Source organism: Cricetulus griseus (assembly GCF_003668045.3).
Source record: "Cricetulus griseus strain 17A/GY chromosome 1 unlocalized genomic scaffold, alternate assembly CriGri-PICRH-1.0 chr1_0, whole genome shotgun sequence".
Lineage (NCBI taxonomy): Eukaryota > Metazoa > Chordata > Mammalia > Rodentia > Cricetidae > Cricetulus > Cricetulus griseus.
Window position 1 is genome coordinate 143284979 of NW_023276806.1, and position 14728 is coordinate 143299706.

A 14728-nucleotide genomic window follows, 5' to 3' on the forward strand; every position below is an offset into this window, starting at 1 on the left:
CCTAGGGATGTTTGCTGGAATGTAGTGATGAACGCTGGTTGCTAGGTAGTAAAAACCGACACTGCAGTAGGCAACCAAGTACTATGATGAGATTGCTGCTTCAGTCCTGCTCATCCAAAAAGATTCACAGTGCCTAGTAATTTAGGTAGTCTACAGAGCATCATTAATGTATATACAAAGCAGAGAGGCTGCTCCAAGTAGCAAAGAAGACAGGGGGCAGGAGGTAGGGAGATCAGTACTAAGTTTAAAGAGCCTATCAGGGCAAGTCTACCCTCTATGGAGACAGATGTCATATGCAATTAAGACAGGGAGCTAAGACAGACAGACAGACAGAAACAACACATAGGACAAAGCACCTGATTAAACACGGCCTGAAAAGTCTGGTTAGTCCTTTGATGCAAATTTTAAGGCTAGTCCAAAACAAAACAAACAAACAAGCAATCCTCCAGTGAACACCAGTAACCTCTGATGTTCACACAAAATCATAAATAAAAACCCACGAGACCTTTGGGTAATATTTAGCACTCTACCTCTAAAAATAATGACAAATTGTAGGACTTATAGCGGGAGAAATGGCTCTATTACCAAGCAGCAATTCCTGGCTAAACAATGCAAGCCTGACTAACAGTTACCTTTCTCTCATGTTTTGTGCCTTCCTCAAGTCATTAAGTAAGAGATCTGGCCTCGGCTTGCGTGTAACCAGTAATGACAACCTCTTTGCAGTTATCTGTGTGTACAAACAACCAAAAACATTCAGAACACCAATACAGCATTTTTTCAAGACAAATAAATCAATCAAGAAATTAAGCTATTTAAAACAAATATTTCTATCAAAAATAGGGGGGAAATACCAGGTGAAGGGCACCCTCCCCGCCCCACAATTCAACATGCAGAACAGGCGACCTGTGCTTTCACATTGGCAGGATGGTTTGAAGCAAGAACACATATCCTGAGCCATCCAGTCCCAGGACTCTACAACATTGTATTCAGGTGATACAGACAAGATGGTCCATGCAAATGAACTGACCAAAGTCATGTTGTGTGCAATCTAGATAGGATCCCAGACATCTTCAGAACGGTTTGGAGTCACAAGAAATGAAGATCCAGTGAAGTGGTTGGCATTTAGAAGCACACTATTTAAGTATTATCTCCCTGAAGATATGATTATGCATTAGTGTACTGGCCAATATCTGACACTATTGGTCACTGTATTGCAAAAGGAAATTGGGGGTAATTCATACTGAGTAGTAGCACTACTTCAGATCATCTTCAAAGCCAGAATAAGATGTTTTAGCTACTCAAGTAGCATTTCTGACTTCCAATAGCAATACCATGCAGGATTTAGACTGTATTAATGGAGCCTGGAGAAACTCTACATTTAATTATTCCCATTACAGGGTAAACAGTACTTGTAGTGATATAATTTAGCCGATTGATGCAGTTTGGTTTACAAGATAGATGGAATGGGAGACCGAGAGCGCCTCAGAGGACAAGGAGAGTTGTAGGGTGATGTTACTGGAGAGAGCCTCAGAGCATTGCCTGCCAAGCCCGCTATGTTGTTTAAGCTTCGGGATTTTTCATATCCTTTTATGAAAAAATGCACAGACATCAGTTGAATTCAACCAGAAAATAGACAGAGACAAACAATACCATGCAGGGTAATTAAAAGTGCTATTTTTGTGTTCAAAACATTTGCAGAGGATTCAATATTGAGACAATCCATACACCTGAAAACTGAAATTCACTGTATTTGGCATTCTGAAACTATTAGATCAGCTATCACAAGTTAGAGCTACAATATTCCAAAATATGTTTGTGTCCAGATTATAGTTAGCATTGAAGTAATTTGGGCATAAAGACTACAAGAATGTTTAAAACTTAGGCACAGCAACTTAAAGAAGATTACAGACTCAACACTTTTAAAGTTCAGGATGGGTTTCTGAAAATTAAAAATACATAAGCGATTTTTCATTTTGAATTTTAGTATTAGTAGCAATTGAAGCATGCTTAACTTGAAGTGTACTTTGTTTCCAGCATATGTATTCTTTGAGTTTTACAAGTTTAAAAGGGTGATTCATATAATAATGGCATACGGTGCCATTATCCAGCTGATTCAGGATGGAAATCATATTACCAATCCCTTAGGTAATAAAGTAAAATTAAATAAAAAAGAAGCAAATGAAATGTAAACTGAGTCATAATTTCAGTGAAATAAATCTGAATTTGATGTTCTCAGATCACTTCATCTCTTTCCCTTACGCTCTAGAAATTGAGGCAAAGTTTATCTTAGTCCAAATTTTTCCAACTAATCTATTGTTAGTTATATCCTTGTACTTAAATAATAAAACAGCTTTGTAAGAATATTAGCTTGGTTGTTTTTTTTCTTAACCATTCAGCCAGTTACCCCATCCTGTGATCTTTGGAGGGATTCACATGTTGTAGCATTTTCAGTAGAGTATTAGAGGCAGTTGAATGAGTTTGGGGTGCATCTCATATAAAGTGTGATGTGAAATTGAAAGCAAGACATTTGAATGAAAACGGAGTCCTATCACACAGCTTTGGAAAGAAACATTTGGCAGTTCCACTTAACAGTTACAGGGCTGGAAATGAACTTCCTGTAGGGCAACCAAAATTGAGTAAATGCACACAATCCCAGTGAGCTTCTTGTCTTGTGTCTCCTCTAGACTGGGTAGTGCTCTCCATGGGCTCTAGTGTGCTTGCTGAATGTGAGATGAAGAGAAAAGAAAGAGTCCTTTGTAACTGCCTCTACTGCTTTTAATTGGGAATGAAGTAATTCATCTATTAATCTGACATAGGAGAGGCCAAGACAAATATGCATCAAGACAGACTCCATAACAGCCTTATAACAGACTAACACTGGATAAACAGGACAGGAGAGTAATGAGCACCCCCTACCCACATGCATGCACATTGATTTCCAGTAGACTGATGTCTTCTAAATGGTTTTGTAAATAGACATTTCACCACCCATTAATTATAATAGTGGTTTGGGGAATATATTTTCTGTTGAATACACATTTACCTGTTTTTTAGCATCCTTTTTAACAAAACACTGAAGAGGGTGTGTTTTCATTCCATGCTGCCTGATGATGTGATAGTTAATGAAAGTATGCCTTCATTTTTTAATTGAAAGTAATTTATCCTCACAGAGAAACCATGTGCATGGTAATTTCATTATTACTGCTCTTCTCTAAAGTGACTGATATTATAACTTTGAAAATTACAGAGAAACTGATTTTTCCTATGCAGTAGAAGTTGATTATGTGACCTAAAAATATAAACTAGATTAGAAACATTGATGAATGTTAAATTACTGGTGTAAATGCATCAAAAAGGGTACTTTATATCCCAAGCCCTTTATACAACTCTCAGGAATGTAATGATCTGTTAGATAACATTATTTTAATCACCCATTGATAGATGAATCTTAATTGCTATTCTAAATGTTAATTGTTCTTCTAAATTATATATTTCAAAGTAAATATTTCTTAGTTTGTTTACAGATTCTTTTATTTTTAATATCAGTAATTTAATATCATTTGAAAAAGCAACAAGTGTTTAATTAGTAAAATTAGATGTTCTTTATATATCTTTAGTTTTACCTACTCTAAATATTTCTGATTAGAAAGTCTGATACATTTTCTGCTTAATTAAGCTTTTCCTGGAGTGGCTGAAAATATTGATAATGACAAGAATAAAATCTAAGTTACTCATTAAAATAAACAATAGTAAACCTACTTAGAACCAACATCGAAATATGGAACTTGCATTTTATTCAACTCCTAGAAGCATGTGTTCAGTTGGGGTAATGTCAACACAGATGTGTGTGTGTGTGTGTGTGTGTGTGTGTGTGTGTGTGTGTGTGTGTTTGTGTGTGTTTATATATCAGTGTTAACTTTTTAAAATTTTATAAAGGGAGAAGTTTTTGAACTTTGAAATAAAATTAATAGAAAAATCATCTGGAAAAGTGAGTAGATCCGATGGGAAGTAAATATTTGGGTAGAATAAAAGAACTCTATATGCTATGTAAAGGAAAGAGGAAGGTCAATGGATGGCTTTCTGGTAGGTGTGACAATAAAAGACAAAAGTCAACATGATTGTTTGCAGAAACAATGCCCACGTAGAAAAAACATATGGCTATGAAAGAAATGAACAAGGAGTTGGTATGGTAAGGAATGATGAAACACAAGCTCATGTGGGCTAACTGGTCTACAAAAAAAATCCTCATTGAAAAATAAAATTTTCACTTTTGAAATAAAACTGCATATGTGTTTCCATGCAAAATAAATATTTTATTAATCACTTTGTTCATAAAATTTTATATTAACATACTATCTTATAGGTCCAAAGCTTTTCTTGGGCATTTCTTAACAGAACTAGAAAATATTATTTCACATGGAAGAAAATTTGTATCAAGATCTTCAAACACATTAGCTTTGTATAAGCATGCATATAATACTTTAATGAAAGTTGTATAAAAATGAATATATGTTTAATCTCATGCATATAGATGTGTTTACACATATGTACATGCATGTATACAAAGATAAAGCTTGTCAAGTTATATTTGCCCTTAGAAAAGTGTTTTTCAACACAAGATATTACTATCTAATGTATGCACATATATTTTGCTCAAATACTATGAGATTTTAGCTATTCTCATAAAACATTTAAACGTTCTAGCACATATATAAATGTAAAATAATAAAACCATTCAGAGGTCTGCAACATATTTTTGCTCAATGAACACATGGAAATGATGGAAATGATTGGGATGAAGAATTATTTGAAACATTACTCAGCAAAAAAAATGAAAATACAGTGAAGAGTCCTCTATCTTTGTTTTCAGTGTTCCAAAACATCGAAGCCCAGAAGAAATAAAATGTAAATGAAATGAAAGTATGAGTTATGAGGTACTTTTTAAGGAAGACATCACAAAATACACATTATAAGTTTAAAACATTGAAGAATTAGAAAAACAACTTTGCATGACAAATATGGACATCAGTTACAGAATACAGTGTAACAAAATATGGAAGTTTCTGTTCAGATTTAGCCAATGAGGCTAATAAATCATTACAGATGTTTACCTGTTTTTTAACAGACACTTGCTCAACATTTTAATTTCATCAACAAGTATTTATCATCTCCTACATGTTAAGTACTGTTTAGTATCTACTGAAAAATATTAATGGATTTAAAATTATTTTATTGGGCCTACAGTAAAACGTGTGTATTTTTAATCACACAAGTAACCTTTCAAGTGATTTTAAAAAAATGCACATGGCAGAGCAGAGGATCTTGCTCATAGAGACAATCAAGGAAGCTACTGGTATTAGCTACCTGGGTAGTTATTAGGAAAGATATTTAAAGGGTATGTAGTTCTTCCATTTGAAAATGAATATGCCTGATGAATTGTTTAATGGCCATCAATTGCTTAACAAATATAGTTACAGAGCCATTTCGTGAGTATTGTTTTAAAACAAAAGATAACTTTTAAAGACTGCTAAAAGCATTGTGCTAAAATAATTAATGACTGACTTAATGATGTTTACCTGTTCTGTTAAAAATCTACCCATAGACAAATGGTAAATGTAAGGATGATGAAAGTATAAAGAATAAAGGAGGATGCCTTTTACATGTAGCAATTAAGTAGTCTGTCATAATGGGTATTATAAAGTGCTTAATGATGAAAGATGTGAATGAAAGACTAAAAGAATAATACTACATGCAGCGTTCCCCAGAAAATGACGAATGAGTATTTACATCACTGTTACTTATTGGCAAAGTTACCTACTATGATTTGATTAAATGCATGCCTACCTTTCCTGATCCCTCCATCAGAAGTGCACGTGTAATCACCTGTTGTCAATAGGAAACACGTTTCCCCTCTTCTGTTTTTGTCTCTGGTACTAGAGCGTCTGATGGGGAGTCTTTCTGGAGGTGATAATGGCGGCTCACTTCCTGTACTGTCGTCACCTGATAACACTGGTCACAGCACCATGCCCATTGACAGACAGTGATGGATGAGGAAATGAGACAGTACAGAGAGTTTACAACAGATACCTGTAGGCCAGTCACTCAATATACAAAACACAGTAATCACATCACAGTATTCGCCACAATAAAGAAAAAAATTACACAGAGTAAAATGGAAATGTATCAAAAAGGGGAGAAGTGTTCCCTGAATCAATCTCATGAATAATTAGCTTTCACACAGGTGGTATGAACTCAAAATAAATGCAGTAATGAATTAATACAAATTTACCATATAACTTTTTACATGTTATTCAGATACTATGAATGGAGATGGCTAAGAGTATAGTATCTTTAAGGAAAACCTCTCAAGAAGTACTGGTCTTGCAGTTCTTCATGCTTTCCCTACCTTTCTGAAATTAAATCCCCCCCAAAAAATCTTAATTAAAATCATCCCAAAGCACAAGAACTATCATCCCACTTTGAAGACACAAAATCATCTTAAGCAAATCGTACATGAACATCTCCCATGTCCATGAAAGTGATGTATACTTCTGCATGCTTGCCAAGGGCTTTCTATACATCTGTATCTGCCTGTACACTAGCTTAACATTACAATGCTAAGCAGAGATTAAGATGTGTCCTCTTTGCCTGTGCCTTTCTTAAGGCTTCTGCGTAAATACACTGAGAGCAATGTAATGAATAATAACCTTAGCTAAGTTTTCCCTTTCAGGTAGATATTCTTAATAGTTGTAAGGTATGTGATGATGGTATTTGTAGATGAATTCCAAAATGCATATAAGGACTGCCAATGAAAATTTTGAACAGCAGTTCATCTCTGGTCACACATCTTTGAGTTTTCTGTTTACCTAATAAAAATTTTCAGAAGTCAAGATGGTCCTTATTTCTAAATGAGACATGAGATCATCACAAGTCCATTTTTTTTCATATAAGAAATAGTTAAAGTCTATCTAAAAGAGTGCTGTATATTTACTTTAAATTTCAAAGGAAGCTATTAAGTTGTTAATCTGAAAAATATTATTTGTTACTAGGACATAATAGACAAGCAAGAACTCCCTCTGCCTTGGCTTGGACAGACTGACTCTCAAGTTACAATCAATCAACTGTAGGTTATGTATAGCATACAGAGAGCAGGATTCCAGCAAATGCCAAGCAGTAAAATATTCAAAATTCAGTTCTACAAGAGAACAAAGACCAAGGCACAATGCAATTAGAAATGATTGGAGAAAGAGATGGAATTTGTCATTGGTTACCATGACAGATTGTCTGTGCTATGAAAAATAGTAGGTGTTTACTTTATTTGCATTATATATAACTTTGTATCTTTAAAAGTATTCAGTTGCATTATACTGCCTAATTTTAAAACAATGGAAATTTAAGTCAATCTAGAATATTACTAATAATGAGCTTTCTTATTAAAATATCTGTCTTCCATATCACCTCTTGAGTGTCTAGGCCTTTGATGTGCAGGCATCCATTCCCCTTAAGTAGCTGTTTCTCATGAATTAGGTTGAGATGCAGAGTACCATGTGGCAGAGGTAAAACTGAGACAAACACACCAAGCCAAATGATATGGAGGTGAACATTTTGAGAATGAAGAGTGGAAAATGGTTAAGACCATACCATCACATCATGCAGAGAAACAAAGAAACATTGGCACAGAAGCAACAAATAGGCAAAAGAAAATATTGGCACCATCAGCAGAGGTCATTCCCACCAATTTTAGAAAACCCCACCGACCTGCTATGCAGATCTACATGCAGAGATGCTACAGTCTCTTTATCAGCAAGTCTCACACAAACACACATATTCTGAGCAGGTAAAACTGCAAGTAAGCACAACTTACTTCTACCTATAGGATACAATGGTCTATAACATCTTCCATGGTACATGTTTGAAATCGTGCCTTACCTGATCTGTTATGTTCCAGAAGCCTGTTTTCTTTGCCCAGACATGTGTCACTCTGGGTACTGTTGCAAGCCATATTTAACTCTGTCTTGCAAAACGTAGGTGAGCTTGCCAAAGGGGCAGGAGGGATGTGTTTCTTTCTTTTTCTTGGAAGTTTCTGCTTCGCCATTGCCAAGGAGTAGTACATTCCAAAATTGTTGACAATGACAGGCACGGGCATGGCTATTGTCAGCACTCCAGCAAGAGCACACAAGGCCCCCACCAACATCCCTGACCATGTTTGCGGGTACATGTCCCCGTAGCCTAAGGTAGTCATGGTCACCACAGCCCACCAAAAACCAATGGGGATGTTTTTGAACTGTGTGTGCTCACTAGCTGAAGGGTCATTAGGCTGAGCTCCCACTCTTTCAGCATAGTAGATCATTGTAGCAAATATCAAAACTCCTAGAGCCAGGAAGATGATCAGAAGCAAAAATTCATTGGTACTTGCACGAAGAGTATGTCCAAGCACCCTCAGACCTACAAAATGGCGAGTGAGCTTGAAGATTCTCAGGATCCTCACAAACCTAACCACCCTGAGGAAGCCAAGCACGTCCTTAGCAGCTTTGGAGGAGAGACCACTGAGTCCTACCTCCAAGTAGAAGGGGAGGATGGCCACAAAGTCAATGATGTTCAAGAGATTTTTGACGAACTCAAGTTTATTGGGTGAAAAAATGATACGGACTAAAAATTCAAAAGTAAACCATACCACACACACTCCTTCTACATACGTCAAGGCAGGATCCGTTTCGATTTCATACTGGAGAACAGCACTTGTGCCATTGATGACTGGCTCTGTCTTGTTTTTAACAATATTGAAAGCTTCATGTGTCTCCAGGCAAAAGGTTGTGATGGAAACCAAGATGAAGAATAAAGAAGCAAAAGCAATAAACTGCAGAAAGAAAGAAACAGAAATAGAGAGTGACCTGAACCATCATAGACATATATCTGAATCCAAAAGGCACTGATCACTGTCCACCAAAAGGGATAACAGGGTATTCCGGGATGTTACTTGCGATGATTCTCAAAAACTAACCAGGCTGGACCTGTGTCTTTGCTCACATATAGACAAAGTTTTGCTCTACGTTGAGTGAAAGGGGCAAAACTGTGAAGAAACCACAAAAATTATCTCAGAACAAATTTCAATGACAACAGTCTAGAAAAGGAAAACAAAATTATGACAGTAGCTCCAATCTTGACAATTGCTTATGACCTAAAAAATTTAAAACACAGTTTATAACTGCACATATAAAGCAGATTACACTAGGGGAAATCCAGTAGCCACACAAATGTAGCTGCCAATTTCTATAAATGTTTTGGATATCATGTAATGTGAACATGAAAGAATACTTGCAGAGTACAATGGCACCCTGAAGGTAGAGACTTCCAAACTAAGTAAATCTGAAAGGAGGGCAAACTCAGCCAGCAAGAAGTAATGAAGAGAAACTGAGTTATGGAGACAATTAAAATATACATATCTTCGTAAAAGAACTTGAAAATGGCGGAGTGATATGTTATAAAGATAGTTTTTCAAAATTAATGATTCTACTTGTTTAGTCAATGATATATGAAAATATATGCACCCACAAATAAAGATTAATCCTAAGAACTCCCAGCTACATAGTTCTGGCTAGGGCCACACATGGTTGAACTTATTCACATTGATCTACATGTTGACACTACCATTATCCCTATTTTACAATTCAGGAATACCAGCTCAGGAGGGATACATCCCTTTATTCTAAGTCAGTTGATATAAAGTGATAGGTTCAGACAATAACCTGGCAAATTCAGCCACAGCTTCCATGCATTTAAATCATCAAATTCCTAAAAGAAGGAAACAAACTGTTGAAACCCTTTCCTTAGACCAGGGTCATGCCATTCTTAATACTACAGATCTCAATATTTAGAATGTGGATGTTGGAATGAAGGTTCTCTTGTAATGTCTCAAAAGCTACACTTGCTGATTGAGCAAGCTATTCCTCTAATAAACAGACGAATCACCAAGAGAAGGAAACTGTAGTCAAGCAGAAGGAGTCTCTTAGTTGGAAATAATGGGAGTATTTCCAATACCCAATCTGTTCCCTGACGGCTGCTCTTCAAGCATGACTGCCACTGAGAAGGGCTGAGCTGTGTCTCAAGAAAATACCTCCATCCCCTCTGTTTAATTCAATCAGCTCATTGGGATATCACAAAATACCTAACCATTACTGTGCCTGCCTTAGATAATCAGTCCAAATAAAAGGCCTCCCTATGTAGTCTGAGCACATCTGTCATATGACATTGAACAACTGTCATTTCCACAGCTTTGACCTGTTCCTCATGCACATCTTCCATGCACCCTTGGTTTTGGCATTATAGTCCAACTGTTCAGTTTTACAGGAGGATTCCAGACACTTTTTCATTTTACTTTTTCATTTCATGTACAAATAAATACACAGTGCTGTTCAGTCAGTTGTTGTAAGGCTAAGTATCGCTACAACTTTCCATACACTAAATGATGATATGCTGTGGTTATCTGTGATTGGTAATTGATTTTGGAACTGCATCCTTATTTTAACTCTAGATTTGAAATCTGTATTTGTTTCTAATTAAATTTGAAAACTTTTGTTATTAAGGCCTTACACATATGGCTCTATTCTTCTCCACGCATCCTCCTCTACAGTCCTCTCAAGGCCACTGTGTCTCCAGCATTTCAGATTAGGCATAATACTTTAGTGCGCAAAGTCTATGATCTATCAGTTAAGCTGCAGTTTGATGTCCTGCTTTTACCAACGTTCAGTTGACTCCGTAGTCTTAAATGGCACCGTTACAACAGATGTCCTAGTAGTTTTATCTTTCAGACAGTCCTAATGTGCCTACCACATCCAAACAACAAAAACAGTTCTAGAATATGCATTGATGCTTGTCAAAAAAAAAAAAAAAAAGGCTGGTACTTTTATCGTTAAAAGTACCAGTAAAGGAAAAATATATAAGATAAAGCATGGACTGTATTTGGGATGAAGTGTCCCTGTAACCTTTGTCCACAGACTTAAATGAGGGATAAGCAGCTGTCAGCTGCATAGAAAGGGAAGAGTTTTAAAACCATATAAGCTTTTAAAAATCATTCTATGGTTGTTTGTTTTGAAAAAGGACATCATAGCTCAGGCTAGCCTTGAATTCTTGTAGGATGGATAATAAAAACCCAGAGACAGATATTGGGGTTCAAGCTGAAGATCAGATAAGCAAATCAGCCAGCCACTAGAGAGTTCTTATGTCTACCAATGCTCAGACTGAAGGGGCAATCTATCAAACCTCAGACTGCTCCCAACTGCATTGCTGCTCAGACTCCCTGAGACTGCAATGCCAACCTGTCTTCTCTTGTCTTATATTCCTCTCTCCACCGAGCCATATCACTTCTGTCTCCACCTCCCTAGTGCTGGGATTAGTGGTGTGAGCTCTGTTTCTCTTTTAGACTTAGTCACTCTCAAGTAGCCCAGGGTGGCCTTGAACTCACAGAGATCCACCTGCCTGTGTCTCCCGAGTGCTGGGATTAAAGGTGTGTGCCACCACTGACTGGCCTCTATGGCTCAGGCTAGCTTTGCACTCTGATCTTCAGGCAAGCTTTATTAGACCATAAACGAAATATACCCACAAATTCTTTATGTGGGTGATGACAATCATCAACCCCAGGTTCTCCTGCTTGGAACCCCCAAATGCTAGTATTTTAGGATTACACCACCAAGCTTGGTTTTTACAGTAGTGGAGATAAATCTTCAGGTATTATGCATTTAGGAAAGAATTCTGCTACTGAGCTACATCTGCCAGCAGTTGTTTTCATTTCTTTTCTCAACTGATGGTTGGTTGCAACACCACAAGAGCTGCAGGTTTTCCAAATCTGCCAGCCGTGTACAAACTATTATTTATAAACCCCATCTAGCACACAGACTGTCTTTGTACAAGTTATTCCATTTCTCTGAGGAAATATTATTAAGCACAAATATTACCTGGGTTTTAAAATAAGGCTACAAAGTGACTTTAGAGCAGTGGTTCTCAACCTCCCTATTGCTGTGACCTTTTAATACAATTCCTCATGTTGTACTGACCCCCAACCATACATTATTTTCATTGCTACTTTGTAACTGTTTTTGCTACGGTTATGGATAGCAATGTAAATATCTGTGTTTTCTAATGTCTTAGCTGACCCCAGTGAGGTTGAGAACCATAGCTTTAGAGGCACTTAATGACTAAGAGTGCTACTTTGGGCTTGTTATTCCACATAATTTACTTTTTGAAAAATAGTATACTAACTTTAGACAATATGGAAACGGAAAGTGTATGCAAAAGTGTTTTTTTTTACTTTAAAACATAGATGTATTTTTAGTAAACTTTCTATAAAATACAATTATTGCCTCAAAATGCTCTTTCAGAATACAGTGTTTATGTGGGTTGAAGCCCTGTATTTAGAAACATTTTAAGTTATCCACCCTATTCTGAGAAGAGGGTAGACCAAAGCTCCATTCAACAAAGTCCACTGGAAAATGTACAAAAGTATGAATTCCTGACTGTCCACCACCAGACTTTCTTCTGCAGGGAGAGGCAACATGCATTTAACAAGCTTCCTGGGTGATTAATATGCATAATAAAAATTAAAATCCAATATCTTGTGTGTTTTTTCAGAAAACAGATAAAACAAGTTATCTAATGAGTTGGAATGGTTTTCAACTTGTAAACATCCATCACTACTCTTAATATAACTCCCCAGAGGCTTACTAGTAAGAAACATTTACCAGCTCGACAGAAGCATGTCTGGCCATTAGGTCTTCTTTGATGTAATTCTGTTGTTTTGGGTTTTTTTTTTTTTTTCCCAAAACTAGTTTTCAGCAAATGAGCCATCTGAACAACCTAGGCATGCAAACAAGTTTAAAACACAAAGCTTTGGAGACCAGCAGCTGTTTCTGTAAGCCATTTGCTGCATGGAGCTACCAATATTTGTGTCATCATTATTTTAAAAAACAATAACAAGGGGGCTGGAGAGATGGCTCAGCAATTAAGAGCACAGGATGTTCTCCTAGAGGACCTGGGTTTGGTTCCCAGCACCTATATGGCAGCTCACAATCATCTGTCAGATCTAACACCCTTTTCTGGCTTCTAGGAACACTACATGCAAGTGGTACGTAGACAGATATGCTTCCAAAACACCCATACACATGAAGTAAATATACAGGCTTAAAAATTAAAGAACTATAATGAAAACTTAGAAGATGCTCCTGCCAAAAGCATCTGCAGATATCTGAGGAATAACAAGAAAAAAAAAATGAGTTTGGCATCACTGTCTCTTTCCATGTGAGTCATTCTCCTCTGCAGTCACCTTGGATTCCAGGAACAAATGGTTTAGCCTACAAGAATCTTGTGATGAATTGAAGTCAGTACATCAACTGCATCAACTTTCTTTTCTCCTAATAAGACCCGCATGACCAATCCTGAGGTTTCAATATACATACTTCTTGCCACCCTCACTCTTGTTTCTCTTGATACTTATTTGAAAAGCTCATAAATACCAACACAAGACTGTTAATTTCCTCAACTCCCCAAACTGTCATCCTGTTTAGAGTACCTAGCTTAGTTTTCACAAAATCTTGTTCTGTTTGACTTTTGTGGGAGTGCTTCTTTTGGGGCCCTCACAATTGTGTCTTTGGCTTAGGACTCCACAGTTGGACCACACCATGGTTTTGTATTTTGTATCATTTTTATTGCTGTGTTTTAGCTATGAGTAGCTTTCACTTTTAGGTACTTTATAAATCTGATGAAGTATAGTATTACTAACATTGTGAAACAATGATTCCCAATTATAATTCTGTTATACTCACAGATCAGGGCCTTGTTTGGTTGTCATTGGTGCAGAAACTAACAGCTAGACATTATGAGAGAAAGAGAGAGAGAGATTGAAGTAGAAGTCTCCTTTGGGTGCCTCCCCTCAGAGATCAGGAGACCCCATGGAAGAGAAGAGGACTACTGTAGGGGTCAGAGGGGATGAAGGACATTAGGAGAACATGGCCCACCAAATCAACTAAGCAATGCTCACAAGGGCTTAGAGACAGAAGTGGCAAGCACTGGGCCTGTAGGGGTCTGTACCAGGTCCTCTGTGTATATGTTATGGCTGTTAGCTTGGTGTTCTTGTGGGACTCCTAACAGTTGGAGTGGATGTATCTCTGACTCTTTTGCCTGCTCTTGAGACTCTTCCTCCTATTGGTTGCCTTGTCCAGCCTCAATATAAGGGCTATTGCTTCATTTTACTGTATCTTGTTTTGTTCCATTTGGCTATATTCTTGGAGCCCTGCTCTTCTCTGAGGAGGAAAAAGAAGGGTATGGACTGGGTGAGAAGGGAAGTGGGATCTAGGAGATGTGGAGAGATAGGGACTTGTGATAGTCAGTATGTAGGTCATATATGAAAGAATCTATTTCAATAAAAATAAAAAGATAAACAAATATGAATAAGCTTTAGCATCTAAAAAAGAGACAGGTATTTCAGAAGTAGATAATTGTTATGTTTACATAAAATCAGAAAGATAAACAACTTTTTAAATTGTTTAAAAGTTAAAGACCAGGCATAAACTACAATGAGAGACTTGTAATGAAGAACACAAATGTGCTATATGACAGGAGAGGAGCTGGAGTGTCTTCTGACTCCTTGAGAGTAGAGGATGCTTGAGACTGTAGAAGATGATGTTTGAGAAGGGGGAAAGGTGAACTCCGTAAGGGGAAGACAGAGTTGGTAATGTGA

The 14728-nt window shown here is 37.0% G+C and overlaps 1 protein-coding gene across 5 annotated transcripts in view; it reads right to left on the bottom strand.

Annotated features, from left to right (window-relative positions):
• Positions 1–665: 665 nt before the first annotated feature.
• Kcnc2 (potassium voltage-gated channel subfamily C member 2) overlaps positions 666–14728 on the bottom strand; it is a 180175-nt gene continuing 166112 nt past the window's right edge. The window contains exons 2-4 of one of the 5 annotated variants that reach the window (XM_035451537.1): positions 7930–8857; positions 5845–6009; positions 666–727 (exon numbers count right to left, since the gene is read on the bottom strand). In XM_035451537.1, the coding sequence (XP_035307428.1) occupies positions 666–727; positions 5845–6009; positions 7930–8857 (1155 nt within the window). Of the gene's footprint in view, positions 728–1447; positions 1585–2592; positions 2721–5844; positions 6010–7929; positions 8858–14728 lie in introns of those variants that run through there. The other 4 variants (XM_035451535.1, XM_035451536.1, XM_035451539.1 and 1 more) reach the window with 4 other exon arrangements.